The 27,855-nt window shown below is 39.6% G+C and overlaps 1 protein-coding gene across 3 annotated transcripts; it reads right to left on the bottom strand.

Moving 5' to 3' along the window:
- Positions 1–8: 8 nt before the first annotated feature.
- cables1 (Cdk5 and Abl enzyme substrate 1) lies at positions 9–23,187 on the bottom strand (the record flags this gene model as incomplete). Of its 3 annotated transcripts, XM_083889261.1 has the most annotated exons (11): positions 9–156; positions 1,378–1,585; positions 1,716–1,822; positions 6,825–6,928; positions 7,016–7,172; positions 9,141–9,246; positions 12,689–12,766; positions 14,330–14,422; positions 14,581–14,652; positions 22,595–22,816; positions 22,949–23,187. In XM_083889261.1, 11 exons carry the CDS (start codon positions 23,185–23,187, stop codon positions 16–18), a joined length of 1,527 nt encoding a protein of 508 aa, XP_083745387.1. In that variant the 3' UTR covers positions 9–15. The 3 variants fall into 3 exon arrangements, with proteins under 3 accessions (XP_083745387.1, XP_083745385.1, XP_083745386.1); XM_083889259.1 differs by having other exon boundaries at positions 22,595–23,187; XM_083889260.1 differs by lacking the exon at positions 14,581–14,652 and having other exon boundaries at positions 22,595–23,187.
- Between the last annotated feature and the right edge of the window lie 4,668 nt (positions 23,188–27,855).

Here is a 27,855-nt window from a genome sequence, read left to right as displayed (position 1 = left end):
GATTGGTCACTAATGCTAGGAGGTCTGCAGCAGGCGTCTGTAGTGGGGCATGATCTCATGTTCGGGCAGGTGCAGGTTGAACTCAAGAGCCACCAGGACAGGAAACTCGAAAGCTATCAGCTCCCTGCGGTTCACTCTGAACCTTTCCTCCAGTTTCTGCCAAAAATGACAAGTGAACGTTAGTTCAGTGTTACACAACTGAAAACTGCTTCTCAATGACTCATAACCACACCCTCTTATTTTAACTGGCCCTGCTCACAGGTCAAATCTAAACTGTGAAGCTGTGGAAATATAACATTTTAACTACCAAGATGGACTATTAACATGACTTTAATATTCAGGCTCTCACAACTCAGTACAGTTTTGTCAGTTTTGAAACGGCACAACACAGGATTTTTTTTTTTTTTTTACATTTTATGTCTTCAGAGGCCAAAGGTTTCAGGTGCATCACCATGTTTTAAAGTTTTCATGTGGAAATAGCTTGTTTGAGTAAAGTCATTTGACTTTGTCAGTCTTTCTGGAAATAGCAATCTGGTTGTTTCAAGTTTCCTTATGTTTAATTGTCGACTTTTATTTGAGTTAATTAATTTTTGACACTTGATTAACCCTTAGTGCTAACGCGGCACAGATATATGCCAGAATAATACACAACTCCTAATATGGACATCCTGGGTGTGTGTGTTTATATTTTTTTCATCTTCCTATGTGTTATTGAGTCAAAGTTATGATTCAATTTTTATCGCATTTTTAGTTGTGATATAAAGTAGCGACACTTTTGCCGAGGTCACATATTAAACCGTTTTTTTCAGTGAACTTTGAACTGTGACGTATTTCCAAATTTCACAAATTCAATCCGATTTTAAACATTTTGAGTACTTTTTGCTCAGGTGTGTTTACATATAGTTTATATGGGGACATGTAAATAAAATTAAGCTGAAAGTTGAATCATTTACCCAAGAAATCGCAAATGACACAGATGGTGCCAAACTGTGCCAAACTCGAAAACACCTAGACATCTATTTACTAAAACCTCTGTAATTTTACTGCTTCACTTCAGCAGCATCAGACTTTGCACAGCTCATGCCCACATGTTGTTTCATGACCTCTATGTGTTTTAAGCTCCTACTGCACATTTTAAAGGTGCTATTTACTTTGAAATGCAATATTGTTTTAGGTGAGAAAAAAAATATCCTTCATTTATGCTGTGCAGTTACTCTGACACAGATTCTGGTGGAATCTCAGAATTGTTATGTTTATTTTGATACCAAGATAATCCACACAGAGCTTGTAATTGCAGCGATTTACTCTATTTAGTTAGGGCATGTCATTTTAGAGCAGGGACTCCAAAAAGAGGGTCTCGTATGTAAAGAAACTCACATCTATCAGGAGCTTGACTTCATGTTTCTTGAGATCACCACCAATCTTGGCCGCCAGAAGGACACAAGCTCCAGTGCAGAGTTTGCGATTCTGTTTGTTCAGTTTGCCTTGAAGAACAAGTTTTTCAAAGTAGACATAAGCCATGGCCACTGTGGGTTCCTCATAACCACATTCATCCTGAGCCAGTTTCTTTATCTCCCTTTTCAAGCTGCACACAGAGAAACAGGCAGAGAATGAGGAAGGAGGAGGGAGGAAGGAAAATAACACGGGTCATGTTCAAGTAAAATCATCTTTCCATCTACGACACGACACACTCCACACATTTCAGCGAGTTTCACCTCCTTATCTTGCTGAGCGTGAGCCTTATGTGGGGGAATTTCTCCTTGAAGGTTTCATTCATGTCCTTCTTGAGGTCAGATGGTCTGACGTATTCGATGACCGTCGTCTGAAAAGGAAAACCCCAGGTGGTGTTAGCACGGCCACGCTTTCAGCACTGAACAAGATCCTCACATGCAAGTGTTGGATTCCACTGTCTCACATATCAACTTAAGGACAAAGTGATATTGTGTACTTTTTTGTATTATTTTCACCATCAAATCCTTTAAAATAAATTGATGTGTGTAGATTCCAGTACAGCTCCACTTGTCAAAAACGATTAAAAACACAGTGAAACTATAAGTAACAGTGCTACGTACAATCTGGGCCACTGCAGACAGGAATGTTGTAAAATGATGTCAACATATTATTGGATTTTGCAGACAGTATAATAAAACATTATCATGGTTCTTTTACTTTAAAAATACCCACAAGACAAAAAAAAACACTTAAACAAACACTTAATTGTCTGCAAAGTTTTCCACACACTCAGCAGTCGTCTCTAAAACAGCCCTTAGAGCCTGTTACAGCATGTTTTGTGGAGGGTGAGTCCCATTTCAATGGTTTAACAGCAGTCTGGGAGTTTAAGCTTGGAATATAATGCATAGTAGGGCTGCAACTAATAACTATATTCAGAATTCATCTTTATATTACTCTAAATTGCCCAGAGAGTTTGGAGTGAATGATTGTTTGTCTCTGTGACCTGTCCTCATGTGACTTTATCCTCATGTGGAGGGTAAAGCAGTAGACAATGAATGAATTCATTCATTAATTAGCCTGTCTTATTTTCTTGATTAATCTTTTAGTTTTTTGGTCCAAAAGTGTTTTAAAATTATATATTTTTTTCAAATGTCTGTTTTTTAATTTCATTTTCAATGATGTCTTTGTTCAAGGAAGCAAAGAAAAAAAAACAGAATAAGCCCATTTAAGAAGCTGAAATATCACAGAATGTGTTTTTAATTAAAAACACAAAACAACAAACACTAAATCCCAAATAATCAATTGTCAAAATAGATGGCAAATAATTTAGTATTGGATTAATAATTGATTCATTGTTGCAGTCCTAATCCCTAGTGCAATCCCAAAGTGTGTTTTGAAATTGCTTGCTGTGAAGTATTGATGTTTTTTATATTAGAACAAACAAAACACCAATATTATTAAATATTAACTCACACAGTCGTGTTTAAACACCAAGTTCTTGCTTTAAAGATATGATACGCAACATACAGTTAACCCTCATTACTAATGACTTAGTGCCTGATAAGTAAACTGCAGTGTAATGTTGCCAGATGTGTTCGGCCTCTGTAGATATTGTTGATGCCAACAAACGTCATGGGCATCAGCCAAACATTTTGATAGATTACACTGTTACACTTCACTTTGACGAGAAACTACATCCAAAACTACGACTTTCTTTGACTAACATGGAGTGTGCCGTCAATGTTAGTGCACGTACATAGCAAATGTTGTCTTGCACACTGTTGTTGAAGTCAGATATGAGCGTAAACATCACATCCTTGGGTGGGAAATGTATCCATATGTTTACACAGAAATCAGAGGAACTCGAGCATTTTCAAATTGAAATCAATGCCATTATCAATTAACAGCTATATCTTTATTACACTATTATCAGTTTAAAATAGTAATGCATACGAAAAGCTGTAACTACTGACTCATCACTCTATAAACTATATTAATTATCAATGTTCTATGAGTTTCTTACGTTTGTGGACAAAATGTTGAAATATGTTGGAAACATTTTCATATCCCTCATGTCTCTGTCACTGCTTTTTAAGTAGAGTAGTCATTACCACGTGGAAATCATGTTTTAAATCTATAACACAATGAATATTTTACTGAAACCGGACATAAAGATTATATCATAAATCCAATTACAGTGCAATGTATACATATTTTACCCTAATCGTTAAGCCCTGGAAATCAGACAATTAAGTTCAATCACATACTGACAATATAAAATGACAATGCAAATTTGACCGATCATAGCTAATTATAACTGACTTGCATACTGCATTTATTTTTGCTTTAAATAACAGTATACAGTATTGTGTGTGCAAGGAATAGGAATTTACTCTTAATATCTGTGCAATTTCTATTTCTGTGCAATTTGCATATACTACAGTGTATTTAATTCAACATATACAATTTCTTTTTTTCTATTTAATGTATATTTGTACATACGTTCTTTTAGTCTTATCGAGAGAAAGCCACACACAATTTCATTGTATCTGCGTATAATGACAGTATATAATCTATATTGAGATGAGCTGATCGGTATCGGTCAGATACTGAACAAAATCACTGTATCTGATATCGGACAGATTTAAATGTAAAATCTGATACAATCTAAACGTCCTTTAAATTGCAGGCCTCACTTTGCATAGACTTTAAGAGACAGCATTTTAGCTGAGTCATGTTGTGGGCTCTTTTATTTCTTCTCTGTGGGAGAAGAATATTTGTCACAGCTTGAGAATTATGTTGTTTCTTATTTATGTATTTATTTAAATAGCTTGGAATGACTCAGCGCAAATGTTTTGTAAGCAGCTTAACAATGTGAAGTTTGAAGCTTTGGGCTCTTTGGTTAACAACACATTTGTGCTGAGTCATTTCAATGACATAATTCTCCAACTTCTGGAACAAATATTGTTCTCCCCCCAAAATAAGAAACAAACAGCACAAACATGACTAAAATGAGTTTGCTGCTTTTGTATACATATTAAATTTGCATCTGTATGATATCTGATCATGTGATTTTGAGCGATACTGACCGATACCGATTCCAATCCCTAATCGGTACTGTAGTTAGTGATTATCGGTGTCGGTATTGGACACGGAAAGTGTCCATCCCTAGTTAGAAACTAAATCTTGAATATTAAAAATTTGACATTTAAAAAATGGTAACTATATTCAAGAACTTTGCCTACACATATTTACTTCTTAGTGAACATCAGGGACAAGAGGAAGACACGTTTTTTTGGAGTATCTTCGCACTTTCGCTGATTTATTGCAGTACACCAGGCAGTGCGTCTGATAGCGTGTTAGGATTGTCAGAGTGTCAACAACGGGTAGGCAGCAGCTCATTTCACGCGGTTCAACGCAGAACATGGTGTTATACTGAAACGACAACGTCCGTGTCAATTCACCAATACACAATGCACATTATTTATTTAGCATTAGCATGCTACTATTTTGCGGCTAACTTGCCGAACCTGTTTCAGAAGGTAAGCTAGCGAGGCTACAATTAGCATTAGCGTAGCTAGCTGTTTTGTGACCGTCAGCCACTCTGGAATCGCTTTACAAGGCATATTTGATTTGCATTGTGCCTAATGAGGTTAAACAGTGTTTAATGTTAAGGCCACATTATACTTCAACGACTGCGTATGCGTTATGCAATTTCCCGCCCGATCAGTAGGGGTCGCTGCGCAAGGTTGTTCTGCTTCAGGCTACAGTGAGCAATGGCGTCCGAGAAAGAAAGAGAGAGAAAGACTGTTGTTGTTGAAACAGTAGCCGTTTCTCACTTTTCTGTGTGACGGAACGCAGTTTTAAGATAATTTGAGGCGAGAAATTGGCCATTTAGAGTCTAAACATGTGCCGTGTGTGTTAAGATATGACGTATTTATAGTTTGGCAGCGGCGTTATCGGCGGTGTTCAGCTCCGCCTGTGGACGCTCGGTGCACAGGCGGAGCAGCTTAGCTCAGCCTGTCCTGAGGACCAATCGCAGCTCTTGCCGTCTCCGTTGTCCCTTGACGGAGTGACGGACACTTAAAAAATATTTCGTAGAGGCTCTTCGACAGGCTCTGCTTCGACGCAGAGTCTCTGCGTGACCTACGCAGAGCACTATACGCAGCCTTACCTTCACGTTCCTTATCATGCATTACCATAACTAAAAAAACTTCTTCAGCTCCCACTATAGGAATACATACTTAAGTATAGGGACTCTAATAACATATAATAAGATAAAAACGGGCCCTCTTTGTGCAGCCACTGAATGCCCTGTGAATCACAGCATCCACTCTGAACACCATATATTATACATGAAGTGAGAAGGAGAGAGAAAAGCTCTGAGAAACGAACATTAAAAATATGACCGTGCCTTTTAATAATTTAAACATTTCATGTTTTTACCATGATGATGATTCTACAAGACGCTCAACAAAAGTAATACGCGTTTCCTCGATGACATGATGAGGACAAAAGTGAGAATCTTATCCCCTGCATGAACTGAAAGCTCAGCTGCAGTCATGTCTTCCTAAATAGCCTGGGTTCAACCTCTGAAATGCTAAGAATGTAAGGGTTCCATTCCCGTAGCAAACACAATAGCTATTGTTGTGAGATGCTGCTGTGTTTTGTAATTGGAGGAAGGGGCGGGTAGCCTGGCCTTGACTGGACATTTCAGCTATGTCAGTCCTTGTTGTGTATTCTGCCAGGCTGTATAACAAAAACAGAGCCCAGAAAAGAATGAGGTGGGAGTCTAGTCCATTTTTTTTTTTTTCTAAATCTTTTTTTCCTCCCAAACACAATAAAACATCCGTTTTTATCTGGAAAAGTGAGAGTGATTAGTCCCGTGAGATAAACACCACACTAGCTGGTACTATGCTTTACAGCCACTGCCCAATACAAAGTATTCTTTCAGGGCCCGTAAGGTGGTGGAGAGTCTGAGCCACTGACCTTCCTGATTAAAACTGTCTGAAACGTCCTCCTTGCCATCTTTAAAAAAAACAGCTGATAAACTCCAGGAAGGTTTTTTTTTTTTTTTTTCTGTAAGAAGAAACCTGAGCCAGATAAATCTTTCTGGCGTGTTATTGTTGTTGGTTGTGGTGGGAAAACTGAGCACAAAAGGTCCATGATGGAATAAAAACAACTGTGAAAAGTTTTTGTTGAAATACTGCAGGGTATTTCAATAAAACACATCAAAACAGAGTTGGATCTATTTTAGCATATTATGTCCTGGATGAAAACAAGCTTTCCATTATTGCAATGCTGCAGCTGCTACTACTGTTGTTGTTGCTGCAGCAAACACTGATGGCATGTTAGATGCAGTTCTTTCTCACCATGTAGGAGGGGAAGATGAGGACTCTCTTATGTTTCCCACAAGGCCACTGAGGGTCATCCAGCAGATTGGGGTTGTACTCACGAAACTCCGCCAAATCATTCCCTGCCATGAGCGCAAGCACAGCAACAGAGGTTTAGCAGGGACACTCAACATTTGCAAACATTTATGCTGGATAAAGTGTTTATTAACCTGTGTCTATGCTGCTCTGGTTGCTGTTGGCTCGGCCCAAGCTGAGGCTGCGGTGGCTGGCATTGCGAGATTGCGAGATGGAAGAGGTGGAGTCGATGGTGTTTCTTCGACCACCCAGCACATTAGTGGGATAGAGGAACTGGGTGTAGGACACAGTCTGTGGACACAGGTGTAAACAGTGTGATTCACATAAGCTTAAAAAGGTCTGACTTTATGTTGTGCCTGTTAGATGATGATATTAATAATACTTTCAGTGGTTCTTTGAGGTTAAGTTAGTGGTACTTACCTTGATCAAGGTTTAATTTATTATGTGTTTATTCTATAACACTGCATCTCAATTTATTAAAATGTTGACTATAATCACTTTTAGATTAACTTATTCCCAGTGTGGTCTACAGGAGGACAGGATGGGAAATGGTCTGTATTTACATAGTGCTTTTCTAGTCTTGATGACCACTCAAAGCTGCTTTACACTACAGTGTTGCTATTCACCCATTGAGTCACATTTTATACAGCCCATCTACAGTATGTCTTGCCCAAGGACAGATCAGCACATAAAGCAACAGAGCAGGGAATCAAACATACGACCTTCCGTTTGAAAGACGACTCACACATGATAACCAAGCTCACACCTCCACTTAGTTGTGTCGACAAATATTAAACAAGCACAAGAGACATCCTCAAAGATTCACAACATTATCCAGTAGAAACAACATTCATTACTAACACCACCATGAATGCAAGAATGTGATCACATAAACGTTGACTTCCAGTTAACTTTCTAGTCAGGTTTCCACATTCAAAACATCTTTAGCTGGTCTTAAAAAAATATGTCCAAGACCAAGACACTGAGACTTTCAAAAAGTGAGGACTACAACATGAAGTTAAGTGTCCTTGGCATTCTTTACATTTACCAGCATGCATATTATATTAACATTAGCCTATCAAACTAACTTTAATCATGCAGTTGTTATTAACGTCTTTAATAGACAATATGCATGATCACTTCCTGGTTTTCAATAAACCAGCCCACTTATTTCCAGTAAGCTGTCAACATTAGATGCAGAGATGTTCTACAGTCGTAGAAGTTACCATGAGTATTTAGCGACAGAGGGACGCAGGGTTGTCTCCTCACGACACTGAAATATGAACAACTTTTTCATTTTAAGCCACGTTGAATCCCTCGAGGGCCGGACTAACTTCTAGAACAAATACTTGTAATGTAAATGTTTAGTCGCTAATATTACCTCTCAAAATTCCAGTTTCCCATTAGTGACAACTGACCTGAAGTTAAGGAGCTGGCTTATATTTTAGCAGAAGTTATAAGTGATGCAGGGCCACATGGTGAGGTAGTTGCATTGCATAGCAGACAATGCAAAAAGATCCAGGTTAGAAGCCTGGTCCAAACAATATGAATGGAGTTTGCATACTCTACATGTTCCCTAACCCTTTCCCCCGGGGTCAAAAAACATGCAGAAGTTAATTGGACTACTATGAATTGACCGAGAACGTGAATGATTGTTCGTCTCTGTATGTTGACATTGCGACCAGCGACACTCATGTGGACATAAAGCAAGACAATGAATGAATGAGTGAATGAAAGTGATGATGATCCATGCATATAAATAATTACACCTGGACTGTACCTGGCAAAATGCTTCATCTGAAATTTCCTGATTCAACTATATGACAAGTGTGCTGCTTTGTGGTAAATAACTTGTTGAACATCATACAAAACAAGTTCAATGTCTCACTATGGGATACACCCCCTCGCATATGCCAGGACTTAGCACGTATGCCAGGCTACTGACGCAGACGTCATGGCTGTCAGCCACTCAGTGCCGGCGTAATGGTACAAGTGCTTCTGTGAAAACGTGAGGGGGGCGTTTCCCATAGTGCCGACGCGGTTTCTGAACAATAAGCGGCTCATTATGTGATGGGTGAGAATTGTTCATCCTTCTCATGCAACTTGGACGATCTTCCATCTGCCCAACCCTGAAGCAAACATTATCATTGTAACGCCCAACTGTCCACCGTCATAATATTTATTTATTTATTTTGCATTTCAAGAATTTTTATATGGCCACATCAGTCTCTCTCTCTCTCTTTTCTGCTGATTTCTTACCTTTCCATCTGCTCCCAACTCCACTCCATCCAGCCCGATCACCATTTCCTTGGCACTGATGCTTCCGGATGGATGTCGCTGTCGCCCTCCTTCCAGCTTTACATCCCTGATGATGAGCAAATGACACCTCATTTCCTTGTTCATTGATAGTATAATTTTCACCTCCTCTTGCGGAGGCCTGTTCTAGCTCTTCTCTACATCTCTACTTCACTGATAAAAGGCCCTGTATCAATCTGGCCTAGTTCCTGTAATTGTCCATGACTGTGGGTGCGTCTCAGGCCGGTCACAAATAAAGTATGCTCTTGGGAGGAAGCACAGAGGAGAGTATAGTTTTGTTGAAGCAGGCCAGCCACTTCAAACTGCTGCCTCACCAGAAAATCCATACTGCTGTGGGAGTTCAGATTGCCTGCTGGAGTGAAAAGCAGATGACTTAAGAGTAAAGTGTATTAGTAGAACAAACAGACGACAGCTCTGGAGTTGAAATGTTTAGCTTGGGCTGAATAATTCATTGCATTTAATTGGCATTTTAATATTTAGATAAAACCGCATTCGAGTTAAACAGTAAAATAGAATAATGCCAATAAACAATGGATAGGGCTATGATTTTTGTTCCGTTCATGATTTTAGATCAGTGCAAATAAAGGCTGATGCACTAAATAACTTATCACTGAATTACAAGGCTTCTTCCCCCAGTGATTTGAAATATGTTGTTACATTAAAGTGGACTTTAAATTCATATTTATTTTACTTGTATTTATTGTATTTATATTTCAAAATAAGTTTACTCACATTTATATAATATTGAGAGTTTATACACCTCATAGCAGGCATTTTTAAGAGTGTTTTTCTTTCCTCTCTCAACTTAGTCTTGCCGTCTGATTAAATGGCCCAGAGATAAAGAGAAAGAAATAACACAGTGGATCCTCACATGATTCTCTCACTGTTTTGGTGACATGTGTGGCCAATCTGGTATAATGAAAACAGTGTTATCTGGCAGACAAAATGTTGACAGATGCATCATAGACATCAGCAGACATCTTACACCACCGTCAGTGCAGAAAGAATAAAAAACAAAACAAAGAAGGGGGTCGGAGAGTTGGAGTCTTTCAGTTGCGGCTCCAATTTGTTGAGAATAAGAGGACGGAAAAAGAATCATCGGAAAATCCTAGCATTAGATGAACTCAAAAACATAATTACAGTACATCTTTGACCCTGAATCGTTACATCCGTCTTGCCCAAGCCTCATTCAACAAACTAATTTATTAGCATCACTATGTCACTCTTGTTATTCTCTATGAGGAAATCTGTTCAACCTTATTTAGCCTGCAGTCCAAATTGGATTTTTAAGCATATTTAGATTGTATGTTGCTTGTTTTCTTTGGCAGTCTGGACAGCTAAAATCTGATTAAAGATCTGATTTCTCCGAACTGATTCAAACCACATATGGAGGTGGCTTTGAATGCGATTCTGATTGGACTTTTACAGATCCATTTCAGTCTGAACGACTCTGTCATTTCAAAGTGTCTTCAGCATCGCTCCGGAGAGATGTAAATTAATTGGTGATGCGTTAAATGATGGACACAGTGGAAGACCATAGTTTAAAAATCAGAGCAAAGTTTGTGCGGTGGCTCCACATGACCATTTGAGACAGACAACTATAGGAATCAAGGTGGAAGACTAACCTAGATTAATATGGACACTACGGTGGAACGATTTTGAATAAATATTGTGATTATTTTGACTGAAATTGCTATTGCGATATGAGAGGGAATGGCACTTTTTACATAATTATTCTCATTTCATATTTAAACATATTTAAAATCATTACTGTATGATGTTTTTGCAGATCTGTGAGAAACAAAAATCTTTTCTTCAGTCTGTAGAATATATATATATATATATATATATATATATAGTATGTGTATAGGCCAGGACAATATGTAATATACAATGAACATTTTTTACACATTTAGGCTTTTTTTAAATATTGCGAATTAATTGTTCAGTCTTAATGCAGACACATGCAGATCAGATCTGATCACTTACACTATCTAATGCGAACAGTTGGTCAGGAAGGATATGCTTACAAATCTGACTTGGGCTGCAAGGCCTTATTGACCATCTAACTTTTTCTGACCCCAAAAACACATCCTAACATGCATGTGTTTTTGGGGTCAGAAAAACGGAGGTACATGCCAATAAAAGGAGAACATGCAAAGTCCACACAGAATCTGCAGCTAAACCAAGAGGCGTTTTAACGCATGTCCATCTGTCATAAGACAGTGTCCCCAGTAAACAGATGTCCCAATTACACAGCCTTTTTTCCTGCAAATACAAGTTTATTTGTTTTTTTAACCAATGAATAAATAACTTAATAAGCTCAAAGCTATTTTTAATGCCTGTCTGCTGACTCTGAATGTAACACCAGCAGTCATGTAGCACTGCTTAGCATAGCAATAAAACTGGGGGAAACAGCTAACTCTGCTCTGCCAAAAGGTTAAAAATGACTTTGTTTATCTACCTGAATGGAAGAGTAATATTATTTATAACTATTATAAAGGAGCAGTTTTTGATGAGTTAGCATAAGTTAAAGAGGCGTAAACTCACCTGCGGAGAAATAGTTCCTCACATACCCCAGGCTAGCTGTTTTAGCACTTTAGCACTGATTAGCTGTATGCTTACTTCTACAAGCCATGGTTGTTTGGGATCAGACTTAAAAAAAACATTTGTGTAGATGGTAGTAGTTTTAGTAAACTTAATGGAAAAGACAAAAGAAAGGATATTACATGGGAAGGAAAGGTTACATGCCTTAATAAACATGTTATTTTGCACTTACAACACTTGACTGTGTTAACCGAAGTCTCACTGTAAACTCACTTAGCAGCAGTTAGCCGTCAAATGTGCATAATGGAAAGCTCTGGGGGTTTATTAACCCTTGACCTTGCACTGATTGACTGGCTTAGGAAATTCCACACAAGGACTGAGCCTTTTATGCTCTTCACTAAGCCCCAATGTGAAGCTTTTCTCACATTGCATTGTGTTCTCTGGTGTTTATCCATCCCTTTACTCTTTTACTTCCTCCAAAATGCACAGTTTCATGTATGTGTGTGTGTGTGTGTGTGTGTGTGTGTGTGTGGGGGGGGGGGGTGGGTGTTAGAGGTCAACATGTCAAAATGTAAAGATAATAAGAACCCCTGGGAAAAGTGAGCCTTATATGTTACATAGCGAAGCCAGCAGCAGAGAAAATGGGTTGTCTAGAACAAAAACAATGAGTGCCCAAAAGCCACCGAAGCCATAATGAAAAAAAGCAACACAAGCAACAAGCATTACGCTACAATGTGCTCAAGGCAGATAAAAAAAATCTGGCATTTAATGCCCCGTTCATCCCATTTTTATTAACATAAATGTAAAAATGCATCCACCAAAACCAACCCTTATGCACCAAGGAGAGTATATCCAAAGGGGGGAAAAGGGATGAAAAAACACAAAGAAAGAGGGAGCACAGACTGGAGGATGTTACAAAGTTCGGCATGCTGTCGGATACATACCCTGCTTGGCTACAATCTCGATAGGGCAGGACAGAAAAAACACTATAGAAGGATCTTCTGCCACTGATAAGGACTATCCTACAAAAACAAAAATGGTAAACAAGCTAATTAATGTCTATCTGATGAGATCCACAGGTTAAAGGTGGAAAAAGTGTGCAGTAAAAATTTGAAATGAAGAGAGTGAACTGAAAATTCAGTACGAGTGTGTTGTTTTGCAGTATAGTAGCATGCAGTCAGTTGTTCGGGAGAAACACTGATGTATTTCTGCAGCAAACTCTGATTCTTTAATAACCTCTGTGAAAACCTGAGCCGTTTTCAAACTTAAAGGTGCCATATGTAAGAATGAGGCCAAAAACAGTTACAACATTCAAATTCAAAATACTGAGGACTTTTAGGTTTCGTTTTCTGACATAACTGGCAACCCGTGCTTGCTCGGCGGCTGAGACTCTACTGACTGCAATGATCAGTAGACGGCGGTAGGTGGCGCCACATGCCAAAACACGATTTCAAAACATAAACATGATTTGCAGTCTGCAAAATATTTTTTTTAATGCAAATATTTTGTCTGTACTGTTGTTGTTGGTGAGTTCAGTTTGTTATATGAACATTATTCCTCAGTCTTTGTGACATATTAGGAGGATTTTATGGCCAGTTGCTTTAGATTTATTACATAATGCACCTTTAACTGCTGTGTAAGTATTGAGTCAGTCAGGTTTCCCAGTGACCAGACACCAACAGCACCAGAAGGGGAAAAAAAATGTGTCCTTCACTTTAACACTTCTACCTCAAAATGACTTCTTATAATAGCCACAGCTCGCACACATATGATGAAAATCACTACTAAGCCAAAAACCACATCGGGACATTAACAGCACCTGAGTCAGAGAATACCTAGTGTTCTCGTATCACTTCATAAACAACATGAATGGAAAATTCAGCTCAGCATTATTTCACATGAGATGGATCTGCATATGAGATAAATATTTAAACCTGTCAACTACTTTAACAGGAGGACACATTAATTACTTGCTTTCACATAAGATCATTCTCTCTGTGTAGATCAAATGCTGAGCAACACAATGGACAAATGACTAAATACCTTACTTAATTTATACTTGAGAAAAATCCAAACTAAAAGGAGGAGTCTTTGCGCAAATAGCGCCAAAATCCAAAATCACAGAGCGGAGCATTATTACTCAGAAACACTACATCACATACATTGCCTACACTCACAACCATCAAACCCATCAACATGTTAACCACTACGGCAAAGGCGTTCTATATTTAGGGATTTATGTGCTGATATATGATTATGTAAAACATATATCACAGCTGTGTGACTTAGCAGAGTGGAATGATTTATATTCATATAACAGTGTGAAAACAAAGTTTCAAAAGTGATGGGATTCAAATAAAGATGAAAACTAAATGCATTCTTTTAAATGTAGACACAATTCCCAATAAGTTATATTTATTGTTTGAGTGACAACAGCATTTTGTGAGTTGGCAAAGCCTGCTGACTTGATGTGGCCTGTAATGTGAGAAACATCCAAACTGCAGTTCATTGACTGGGGCAGCCTGCCATTATCCACTGACTGAGGACTTGTATTGACAAAGAGATCTGGCTGTTTGGCTTCATACCTTCCATTGCGCATATCATGTTGCCTTATGTTCTTTATGAAGTGGACTTTCTTAAAGCTCTTTGGTCGGGGGGAACCGGATAAGGTTCGACATCTAAAAACACAAAACAAACACAGGCCATCAGTACTTTGAAAAACACAGAAACAGTGCCAGAGGGATAGTTTCCACTGAGCTGAATGTGTTATTTCAGACACACAGTATATTGCTGAGACAATGTAAATGTGAGGGGCATTTCAGTGCATGTTTACTACCTGCGGAGAGGAGCATTTTCCTCGATGTCCTCTAGTGTTTCGAGTGAAGACCGCTGAGAGATGAGTCTTCGTCTGAGGAGAGGAGGAAGTTTAATATGAAGAAATCACGTCAAAATCTTACAAGACCAACTGAAATTCTGCAACACAGCTCTAAGATTAACAGCTCTAGCAAAATAATAACAATATTAATCCCTGACACGACTTTATTTGCCATAGAAAATGACGAGACATATCGCACTGCAAAGCAGTTTCATGAAAATCAAAGTATGTGTCACAGCAATATTTAAAATGTTAACGTCTGGCATTAAAAATCCAGGAGAGGTAATTTTCCACACAAATACAGGTCAGTGTAGCTGTAAAAATAAACCAAAAGATCAGCATTTGTTCAGAGTTTGTTCAAAGTCCAAAGGGTAACATTTGGAGGGGTTATTAGCAAATATTGAATATATTGCCCAGATATAGAGTGTCTATCTTTGTAAGTGTGCAACTGTTTAAAGAACAAATGTTTTTTTAGGTAAGGACAGTGAAGTGAAAAGCTTTCTTCTTCATCAATTTGGTATGGGTCACCATAGTTCCCTGACACACTTGGGATATGGAGGGGTAGTTGGTTGTATTTACACTAGAAGTCAGAGTTCAGAACTGGGAATGACGTCACATCCGAGTTGACTGCGTTCCATTTATAAGTCGGAAAAACCATGGATGCAAACATATCTCAGGCTATTAGCCTGCTATTGATTACTGTTAGCCATTGTTAGCAATGTTCGTTGATAATTAATAACACTCTACAAGGTCTTTTGCCACAGATAAACATAATAAACAGTACTATGTCTACCACTAATTCACTGGGAAATCCCAAATTTCTGAGTTCCAACTATAACTGGAATGCACCACAAGTCCTCTGTTTGTTATAAACTGCAGTCTCACCATTAGATGTTACACATTCTTACACTGTGAACCTTTAATGTAAATCAGTGCCTCCAAAGAAAAACACCCAACATCCATCTCAGTACACTTTATCTCAAGTTCTGAGGAACAAACTATTTTGTTTTCCAGTATGTGACCCTTTTCAACCCCTGTCAGTACCCAGACCAGGAGCAAAGTATGTGTTTGATGGCTGAGGGCCTCGACACAGTGGTGTGTAATTATCACCCATTTCTGCAGGTTCTGTGGTTGATTTACACAAATGAGTCTCCAACGGCTAAGTCATGACATCAATCAACACCCCCGTGTGCCAGTGTGGTCAATGATCACTCCACAGTCCCGCATAGATCACAGAGAATTTTCCAGGATCTAAGCTGGTAAGAGGATAACAAACTGGCTCCCTGAGCACTTTGTGTAACACATTTGGTCACAGATGGCCGTTATTTCGCACTTAAGTTGCACGACTCAACAGGCTAATTTGCTCAAACACTTTTTTTTTATATGATGAGCTGCCAATGTCAGAAACAAACCAAAATGTGACACAGTAAGTGTGTTGGTGTGTGTGTGGGCTGTGAAGCAAGCATGAGCTGTTCCAGAATTAGGTTGGAGTTGCACATTTAGCATGAGAATAACTACATAATACATCTTATTAGTCTGTTTTACAAAGTGGCCACAAATACGGTAGAAATTAACATATTAGTGGTCAAATAAGAAACACACAGCACACAAAGGCGGTCTATCTGTCATCAAATACTAAATAGCTCTGCAGCTGTCTTACTACTCGGCCAAGGCTAGTAAAGATAACTGTTCACACCATGGATATTATATTGTTCATCATGACGATTTGATTATTATCACAAATATGTTGTACTGTTCATGCTGGAGATCCTTCAGCATAGAGACAAGGTGATGACACGCATCCTCACCCACCCTCTCTACACCGAGCATCTCGGCCATAAGGGAGAAACAGCTAAGTGCGAGGCTGAGTGGTCACTTAATGAACAACAGGACATGTGGACAAATTAACAAAAGATGACTCTCTCCTTGAGAATCTCCCAGGGTTTAAACCAACATAAGCTGAGTGAACTCAGTGTACTGGAGGGGATGGAGTAAGATGAGTGTTTACATGAGGAGTCAAACTGTTGAAGCGGACAAGAAACTGAGGGACCATTATTCTCGCTAACCCTCTGTACTCTGTATTATGACCCTGTTGATCTTAAACTGCAGGGAAGCACATGAACTTCTGTTTTGGAAATGTCTATGCTACTGTGGGCTCAAGGTTCATAATCAAGGGGCCCGACCTTTGCCTGAAGGTCAGACGAGTGGGATCATGTGATTTATGGTCAGTCTAACATCGTCCTTCTTAAGTGACTGATGAATGGACTGACTGGATAAGGATCAGTGATTGCATGTAGTCAAAGAAAACAGGGCTTCCAATTTGCTTTGGTGGTGCATCACCTCCTGTGAATTGACATCAAACTTTAGGTTGAGGAATTATCTGAAACATGAACAAGGTGAAACATGTTGACAGAGAACTTTGTGTTCAGGAAATAAGCCCCAGTTCTCTGAAACATAGTGAGGTAGTGAGATACCAGTGTTGTCCTTTCAGAAAGGGCTTTATGCTCACCTGAGCCATAAGCCTGGAGGGGTAGCAACACCAGCATGTTTTGGTGCTAGTTTGGATCTTTTTTTCCTTATTATTTTGTATATAATGAGATAGATAAATCAGTCTCCATACTGTGTGCCACTGTCTTTTTTGTTCCTTCAAAAATATAATTGACCACTTGGTCAAAGGGCATGTTTCCACTTCATGAGGACACAGCTGAACATTGCTAGAGGACTTTGATCGAGCCACTGCCATGGGATGATATTTTAATGCAACAACTGTTTTCCTAGCTGGTACAAGCACTGAAACAATAACACAGAGCAGGCCACTTATTTACTTTAGACACAGATGAAACCAACTGTAGACAGTTTGACATTAACATGGCTTGGTCAGAAGCCTCAAAGAAGCCTGAGAGGCAACAAAGCAGCAGCAGAGCATCTGTCACTGACATTGAAACAATTCCCAGTATTGTTGCCTCAAGTAACTTTCTGTGCATTTTTCATAAATTCAATTGATACAACATAAAGCTAGTTCTACTACAGACACAATGCTATTCTCCAGGAATTTAAAATGTTTCATAAAAAGCTATTAATAATGCTGCCCAACGGTGCCACACTGGAAATCTATAAAACTAAGGTAGAGAGTTTTATTTGCTTTGCATATGCACCCTCTTGGCAGCTTGCTGTGTGACTAGGGGACATGGTCTTCCATTTTGTTGAGACTAACACAGAAATAAATAAATAAATGACCTGGTTCTCTTCAAACAAATAATCTGAATAAAAAAAAAAAAAAAAAGAAAGTCAGACCAGCTCCGTCTCTCTGATCCAAAACACACAGGAAAGGTAAATGCATGGACAAAAAAAAAAGGATTTTAAAGTTACAATGTGTAATCTGTCCTGGTCTCAGGGTGGGTTTTCTCATTCAAACCTGTTGACAACAAGACTGTTGAGGAAAATGAAGCATTGTCATACTATAAGCCTGTGATTGTACCAACCATGACCTCAGCTAAAAACAATCATCATCATCTGCAGAAGTATGTGATCTAATCACACAAAAACACCACAGGACCATTATAATGATTTGTGCTGCATGTTTTCCAACCGCAGTTTTTTCTCCACTCGTTCTAAAAATGTAATCATGTTAAAACACTCTGAAGTATAATATGCTGCACTTTCGAATGTGATGGGAAACAAACTAAAAGGAAGACGTGCGACGATTTGGCCTGTTTGTGTCTTGATGAAATGAAATGAAAATAACTATTCTATATTATAATAATAATATAATAACCTATATCTAGTTTCCACTGGTTTTAAATGCATTTTGACCAGTGTTTAATTTACATTAAATGCAGATTGTATAGAATGTGAACACAAGACCCAAGTGAACACACACATTTCATCTTTGTCTGCTAAATTTCTGGTAGTTATGCAAATGCATTTTTTCTGACCCTTAGCAAAGCCATTAGCCATGTTTTTAGTAAACCTTACTTTTTTACAACTTGGGAACATTGTCTGTGATCTATGCAGGACTGTGGAGTGATCATTGACCACACTGACACACGGTGGTGTTCATTGATGTCACGACTTGACCGTTTGTGTAAATGAACCACAGAACATACAGAAATAGGTGATAATTAAACACTACTGTGTCAAGGCCTTCAGCCATCAAAGACATACATACAGTACTTTGCTCCTGGTCTGCTTTTGACATTGAACAGTGTTACTGGCTTCGACTGTTACACTGTTATTAAGTTCCTTTGTGTTCGTTTCTGGCACATTTGTGACATCACATTTCATGCACGGATGGCAATGGAAACATTGTACTAACCACCTTCTTTTAAGCACATTCACCTGGGTTCAAAAACCCAGGCTATACCTGTTATTGCCAGATTGTAATGGGTATGTTATGTTTACTTAGCATTTGAGCATGCTAATTCAAGTTGGATAAATGCTGAGGAATGGAAGGAAAGCTGAATATGAAAACATATAGTAATCATCATTTGCTAGATTCTGATTGGGATATGGTCCGGAGTGGTTTTGGCCTCAGAGAGTCTATTCTGGCGGCACATCACAGACTCTGTAACTTCCTGAATGGGAGCGAGACTGAGAGCCAAAAAGTCTAAGGGGAGAGTGTGTCTCTGATGCCCCCGGGAGGAAGTGGAGGACAGAAAACACAGAGCTGGGAGCCAGGCTGCTTCTCAGAAAGCCTGGGCATCCTGCCTCTCCCAGCCAGAGACCTCTGGACACGTTTCCACCAGCTGCCCTCAGAAAACAAACCAGGCACTGTGCAGAGTGTTCGTCTGTCTAGTGCGCGCCAGTGGATTATGTCAATGCTCCTTTAACAGGTTGCTTTTTTGACACTGGTATTCATTTTTTGAGTGGACAATCAGACTACAGGTCAATAGAAGGGCTGAAAACCAATATAATAAATACTGAGATACTGTATGTAGAAAAACATGCATATACATTTCACTGAAAGTGTGGTATTATACTGTAATCTGTATTATTATTTCAAACAATACTGCAGTGCAAGTGAAATCTGAACAAACACTCACCGTGTGACTGAAAAGTCAATCTTGCCCTTGGAAGCATTAGTTGACCAACAGGTCTGTTCAGTAATTGATGTGGAGCTTTCTATGACATGGTTTTCCTTATTTGCTTTATTTCTTTTTTTCCTACTTTTTCGCCCATCTAGTAATCTTGTTTATTTCTAAAGATATAGTTAATGATGTACAGTTCATGCTTTCCTATGGTTATTATTCCCTTTAAGTCTCATTTAACAACTATTTAAAGCGTCTTCAATGCTACTTTTTTCAAAGTACCTCTTTCTCAGTGTGAAGAAGAGCAGATTGAGACTTTCGGAAGCTGTTAGTTCAACAGTTTAAGTTCCATTGGGGTCAGGAAGGGGAACTAGATGCTTGATGAGTTGTTTCACCATTTAGCAGAGCTTCCTGAGAAGTCTGGCACAGTCACCATAGGGACGAGAGAGCTCTTGGGAAAGAGAGGCGCTCTGAATGGAAAGCGGAGCAGAGAGGCTTGGACAGCAGGCTCTGACAGTGAGAGACCATGTTACTGACAGCTGTCCTGCTGAGGTGAGACCCTCCAACCTCTCCGCCGGCCTCCAAAGTGAGGAGGACAAAACAGACGAGGAGGGCAAACAACAAACACGCACATTGAGCGCTGTCGTTTGTGTAAAGGGTGTAAAGTTGCAGGATGTTAATGCTAGAAGAAAACAGCAGGTGTGTGCCTGGTTTTGGAATTACATTCTCCTAAAAATAATTTGAAGTCTAATGAATATGACACAGAGCGTGAGAACATGCACGTGACTAAGCAAAAACCACAGAGAGAAACTGCTGAGGTGTGCTTCTGAGTTTCCTCTCCCTAGGCTACAGCTCCACAGCTGTCGGACCTGTGATAACGCAAGTATCTGCCCGTGTGCACGCCAGTTGAATCATAGGTTTGCAGCCATCTGTGAGTATAGAATATACACAGCTGAACACCCCCCCCCCCCCCTCCCCACACCCCATCTTGTGTATTGTTGTGACCATGGTAGCAAAAGTACCTTCTTGGGTGAGTAATCCAAGATAACTGTTCAAGTTCAGTGCATTCATATCCAGGATTGTCACTAAAGGTGACACAGCTTTTGATGATTGTCACTAAAACTTCATCTTCTCTCTAATTTTCAGTCTTTATTAATCTTTAATCTTTGAGTACATTTTACATATTCATGTTTCGGATCGGTACCTGTCTAATTATTTTATAGTATTGTTTGTTTTACTTGCGAAGCACCTTGTTGCTCTGTTTTGAAAGGTGCCATGTTGATAAAAATTGCTTTAATTATTTATTCATGTAGAGCCGTGGTCAGTGTGGTTTTGAGGAAACACAGTCTCAAGCACTTAACCAATTAGACGCTCCCAACACAATGAGGTCTCTCGCCTTAAGTGAATTAAATGACAATAAATGAAGCATCTGCTTGATTGTGAAATGCACAATGAAATACTGGTGCACATAAAATCAACAAAAATAATCTGGCTTCTCAATGATATAGTGGCAATGAGATGGAGTTCACTGCATGAGAACTAGACGCAGTAGCAGTTAGTATTATAGCCCTGTTATAGGGCTACAGTTCTGTTAACTTTCAGTTTAATGGACAGACATATTAGGCATATTATTTCTTCAGGTGAGGCAGAAAATAATAATAATTGTTTTTAACCGCACATGGCAAATATTTGATCTGTGTATTACTATAATATGGATATTTAATTAAATTTTGAGAGGTCCAGATAGAGAAAATTTCCTCACGTCGAGGTCAGGAATGTTATGATAACTATCAAGTGTATCTGGGCCACTCCACTATACTGCATATTTAAATAGCTGCATCAGCATATGTGTGTAGTAAACAGGAAATTCTAATGAAATTAAGTATAATTATTGTTATTATTATTATTTTAAAACAGGCATACAAAACAAAAACATAAACAGAGCACTTCCATGCATATATGTTAAGTAGTTAGCAGGACTTTTTTTTTTTTTTTATTAATTGTTGATAAAAATGCCTGTCTACATTTCTCCTCTCAGACTGCACCTTGAGAAGTTACTTCTTTCTGATTATCACTCCATAAAAGCCATTACATATGTTTAAATATCGCTCTGTAATCAGGGAAATACCAGGATTCTTCAGTGTGATGCCGCATAGCTGTCAGTGCTGCACATATATCACAATCAAAGCCTTGTTTAAAAATGAATGGATTGAGGGAAGTGGAACAGTTAAGTGCTTTTACTGGGAAACAAACACAAGAAGTGTTGGATTTGTGGTAAATGCGCCAGATTGCTCAATTTGACAAATGCTCTGTCAAAGCTCAGCAGTTATCAGTTATTGATGAACATAGGTCCTGGTCTGAATAGGATGGCATCAGCATAAGGATCCAGACTGTAATCCACCATTTACTATATTATTATACATACTAGAAGGAGATTAAAAGGTCCAGAGTGTAAGTTCTAGTGACATCTAATGGTGAGACTGCATACTGCAACAAACAACAAATGTGTGTCAGGGAACTACGGTGGCCTTTATAGATTTAATTCTCTCTACTGTTTTCTTCTTCTTTGGCCTTGGTTCACAATATTGAGTTTATGTGGAAAATTAGCCTGTTTTCTTCATTTGCAAATGTGAAACTAACATTCGTGCGGGCCCCTTCATAAAGTAGTTATAACAGGCTTATTCTGATGCTCATAAAAACAATAGTTATTTAAAAACACTTAGGTTATTTCATGTGCACGCTCCTAAATGACACACACTTAACTGTTGTATATGTAATAATAACTTTTTTTTTAAGTAATTGTGTCAGGAAACCATGGTGGGACACCTTTTGGGGTGTGGTGAGGTGAGGGCACCAAATACCAAGCTTACCAAGGGCACCACAATGGTTATGGTCGGCCCTGTTCGCCCAATACTGGTTAAAAACAGATGTTCTCCCTGTTAAGTTACCTGGACCTCTGGAGCTCTATGGCAGAGTTGGCTATCTGTCCGCCCTCCGGGCAGTAGTTCTGGGAGGACTGTCTGGAGTAGGAGGCAGGCAGGATTCCCTGAGTGTAGGTCTGCAGCCTCCCTCTGCTTGAGGCTGGCACCGCGGAGAAAGGCGAGCTGACTGTCGAGGAAACGAAAGCGTCGTTGTCCGCGTCTGCACCCGTCCCGAAACTGGCCCGAGTGCTGGTGAGGAGAGCCTGGTTTGCAAACGCGAGCGCCTGTGCGGCAGTGGTCGCCGCCGCCGCCGCCGCCGCCGCAGCGGCTGCAGCAGCCGCGGCAGCAGTCGCAGCTCCGGCGGCTGCAGCGGCTCCGCACGCCGAGCGCTCCGGGGAAACCAGGCTGTGTCTAGTCCTCGGCTCCAGCGAGCCTTCCTCTCCACTTTGCTCGTCCGCATCGCCCTGCACGGGTCGACCATCTAAAGAAATGTTGCTGAGAAAAGACAGCGCCGCTTGCCTCCTTCTCGGGTCTATGCGTTTCCGCGTATGCTCGACACTCGAGTGCTTGATCTGAAGCGTGGCTGTGGATGTGTTGCTGCTGCTCGTGGCAGCCGCCATGGTCCACGTCCAGTGGGCGATCCGAGTCCCGATCTTACCTTGCTGGCATGTATAATGTGTTATTGGTGCTTGTGCTGGTCCATGGTGGTGGCCTGTCTTTTAACTACATGCGTTAAACTGGGTGAAAACAGGAAGGTCACGTGTGTGCAGTATTGTGGCAGCACAGGGAAAATATGGACCAATAGGCTGTGAGGAAAACGTGTGCGTGTGTGCGTGCGCGCGTGCGCGTGTGTGCATGTGTGTGTGTGTGTACGTGTAATACAGTTTTTTTTTGCCTTGAGAGACACTGCATGCCCAAATCAAATAAAGCAGGTACATTATTGTATGATCTGCACAGTATTACCCTGTAATTAACACGTTAATTCAGTCTGTGTGACGCAGTCCTGCAGGGAAAAGGTCCACATAATGGAATTAGTAAAGTTTCACTGCAGCTTTTCGCATCACAGATGTCACCCAGACACTGATAAATAGCTGCTGGCTGCTTCCTCCACCCGCACAAGGAGCAGTTGTGTGCATTGTGATCTATGGTCACTGACAGAACTGGGCTTGTCTCTGGTTGTTTTGCGGAAAATAGATCATTTAAAAAAACACACACACCAAAAACGCACAAGTCAGCTTTTCTGCAGCAATTGCGCCATCTGTCTGCGTGACACGCATTGCGTCTGCTGTTGTGGGCCATAACCCAGTTAAAGCTATGCCATCTAGACGTATACAGCACAGGCCTGCCATTAGGATGAGGTCTCCGACTATTTTACATGCAATTTCTACTGGTGAAAGATCACACATATACAAATAACATGAAGTATAAATGTCAACTTTTCCAAAAACATATCCACTCCCCACATTAATAACAATAGTTTTATTAATAATGCTCCTATAACAAGAATGTAAGTCACAACATTAAGTATTAAACTTAATACTTAATATAACTGTTTCAATGTTTTCACAGTAAGTGGCGTGTACACTACCAACAAAACAACATAAGTGTAGATCATTGGTACTCAAAGTGCGGCCCGTGGGCCAATGGCGGCCCGCAGAAACATTTCTGGCGGCCCGCAATGAATTACAGTAGATAGTTTTAATCCAGGAGCTACTAAGCTTGTTAAATGTTTATTGGACATTACTGGATGCAGACCAATAAGTGTAAACAAAAATACTGGGTATTTACCTGGTTTCTATATTGTAATTTTAGTGTATTATTGGGTTATAAGTTGGTAATAAACAGGTAGCTACAGCCCTCAATTACTAGCTATTTACCCAGTAAATATATGGTAACAGAAATGTGTTACTTGGTATTAACCTGTCATTAGAAGGTAAGAACAAGGGCCAAAATACTGGGTAATTACCCAGTAAATTATAAACCGTTATTATATTAATGCTAAAATTACTTAAAGGGATACTTCACCGATTTGAATGTGGCTTTGTAAATGCTAGAATAGCAGTAGTATTTTTAGAAAATGTGCTTCCCTCCCTCAGTTTTTCCCTGAGTTGAAAAAAAATCAGTTTTTCCTCATCCAAATGTGCCTTACTGTGAGTCAAATGACGCGTTCTGCATCACAGTAGGGCAAATTTTGAAATGGAAAGATTTTTTTACAACTCAGTGAAAAACTGAGGGAGGGAAGCACATTTTCTAAAAAATACTACTGCCATTCTAGCAATACAAAGCCACATTCAAATCGGTGAAGTATCCCTTTAAGGCTAAACTGTAGAACTGAAATCTGGTCATTAAAATGATTACAAATGGGATTTATTTCTGTTTTTTTTCCTTTGGTGGCCCTCAGTCCAATGTTGGATTCCTAAATTGGCCCTCAGGTATCAAAACTTTGAGAACCCCTGGTGTAGATCACTAAAAATATGTGGTTGTTTTTTTATTTTATGATTGACCTTTAGTCAAAGGCATATAACTGCAGTTTGCACCTCCCATGTCCCAACAGCACAGTCCTACAACATGTATCTCATCCAATAATAGTTGTTCTATAGATGCATAAAGCCTTACATTTACATTCATTTATATTTAAGCATTTAGTAAACACTTTTATCCAAAGCGATTTACAAGAGAGGATCAAGCTACATAGAAGAACTCCATAGAAGAGCTTGGTTTTCAAGCGCTTCTTGAAGATAGACAGTGATGCCCCTGTTCTGGTAGCGCTTGGTATATAATTCCACCAGCGTGGAACGATACATGAAAAGAGTCTGGATTCTGGACAATCCTTGGACGAATGGAGTTGTTGAGGGATAAGCCTTTAGGAGAGAATTTAAGTAGGAGGGAGCAGACCCATGAAGCATTTTGTAGGCTAGCATCACTGATTTGAATGTGATGTGGGCAGCTAGATCAGACGAGACTTTCAGAAGAATAAGTCAATTAACTAATGGCCAAGACAGCAGACCTCTCGCTCTCTCTTCGAATATATATATTCGAATATAGAATATTCGTTGACAGTCCTACTACACAACCTGCACTCTTTATAGGTTGTTTGTGAACAATGCATAATTTTTCTGCATAAGATGGCAGTGTTTTATTTTCTCACTTTGTGATAACTGAAAAATGTTAATGTGTGTGTGTGTGTGTGTGTGTGTGTGTGTGTGTGTGTGTGTGCGTGTGTGTGTGTTTAAGTATGTTGGATGTAGTTAGCACTTTTTTTAATGTATATTGTATTTTATGGTATGGTGGTATGTTTTTTTTTTTGCAAATGTTAAAATCCTATGCACAGTATATGCAACAGCAGTATTTTGTATTTATATAAAGTGTGGGTGAAAACTGTATGGATATGCAGTGGTTCCTGTAGGCTTTGCGTGTCTGTGGTGGCTACATGTCCATTTTGCTTGGGGCCCCCAAATTCCTTCAAACGGCCCTGATCATACGCTGTAAAAAAAAAAAAAAAAGCACCACTACAAATAAGCCACATCTTCTTGAATGGGTTTTAAATTAACTTGTATTGTTTGGTTAGAAAACTGGCCAAAACTATGAAGAATATAAAGAAATGACCAGTCGAGAGCCCAAATCAGGCTTTTGGCTCTGGGCCTCTTATCTCAATCATCTTAAAGACATGGTTTGACTTTGAGTTTGGTGTGGAAGAAGTTGACTGGCCTGCACAGTGCCCTGACCTTTAACCCCACCCAGCACCTTTGGGATGAACTGGAACAGAGATTATGAGTCAGACATTCTCATCCAACATCAGTGTCTGATCTCATCAATGCTCTACAGAATGACACAAATTCACATAGAAACACTTTCAAAATCTTGAGCAAATCTTCCAGGAATTTTGCGGAGGCTGTTAAAGCTGCAACAATAATATTAATTATACATTTTATTTGTAAGCAACTTTCAAACAGTCGAGGTAACTTTACATCTTAAAGGAGACATATTATGCAAAATCAACGCTTTAATCATTTTAATACTTATATTTGGGCCTCTGGAGGCCCTATGAGTAGGCAAAGTATGAAAAAAGATGACTCACAAATTTTTTTGTGGTCCTCCTCAGTCTAAGTACTGGCGATAAAACACGCAATGTTGACTTGCGGGCTCATTGCTACGTCACAATGACACATTCCTGGAATTGTTGTCTCGTGGAGCTCCGCTTTGTGCCTAAAAACGCCAGAGTGCAGGCGAGGGCAATAGTGTCCGGAAGAGCGGAAGTCCGCAAAGTGTTCTATTCTTGGCTCCACAGTGCAGCACAGAGTTCTACACAAACTTCCAGCCTCAGAGGATTTATCTGTCCAGTGGTTACATTTTATATATGAAGGCAATGTGCCTGCTAGAGTCGGCAAATGATCACTTTTCCAAATGCTAACTGCTGTTAGCTGCCGGAGCCTCAGTGACGCTGATGTAGTTTCCCGTGTCTCATTTGCATTTAAAGAGACAGGCACTCAAAACCGACCGTTCTGAACAGGGCTGTTTTGGCAAGGTGATTGAACTGCTGTGGTGCTTCATCCTTAAGGTATTTTGACCAAAACATGTCAGAGACATGTTCATTAGGACACCAGGGAACTAGGCTAACTTGGAGAAATGGGGTATGTGCATAGGTGGTGCTGTTTTTCTCTATAAGATGCGTATTGAATCAGTTTCCTTTTGAACTTTACATCAAATTTGGTGCACACACAGAGCGCCAAGTTCGGCTCCATTCCAACTAAGCATATACATGTTCAGGAGTAATCAGACTATAAATCACATTATCCATGTTTGTAAGTCCGACTGATGCTGTGTTCACACCGGACGAAAAATCAGTGTTGAGATTCTCCGGATGATGTCACATACTTTCCAGCGTCCAGGCGTTTCCACAACAGAGAGTGCAACAATGCTTTGGTTGATGATGAAAATAAAAGCTACATTACTTCTGTTTTAAATACAGCCACTTGTGTCCATTCTGTCACTCACGTCACAAAATGTACAAAATGATCTCGTGGCGTGATAGACGCGATTGGTGAGAAACAAAATCACGTTCGGTATGGACACAGCATTACACTAGCTCCATTTGGTCGGACTAATGTGTTTACATGACTGAATGAATTGTTGTCGTAGTCTGACTAAAATCTGACTTTTAACATGAATGTAAACACACTGAGTGACTCTGACTCTTCACCTCTGTTGTCTTCTCTCAACAGGAGAGAGTGGAGGTCGTATCCATGATGAAGGATACAAACAGACCTGTGGCACCAAAGAAAACAGAT

The sequence above is a fragment of the Microchirus variegatus genome (genome assembly GCF_963457635.1).
Source record: "Microchirus variegatus genome assembly, chromosome: 5".
In the NCBI taxonomy this organism is placed as follows: domain Eukaryota; kingdom Metazoa; phylum Chordata; class Actinopteri; order Pleuronectiformes; family Soleidae; genus Microchirus; species Microchirus variegatus.
The sequence above is the reverse complement of the archived record's forward strand: the minus strand, read 5'-3'. Positions and strand labels throughout refer to the sequence as shown.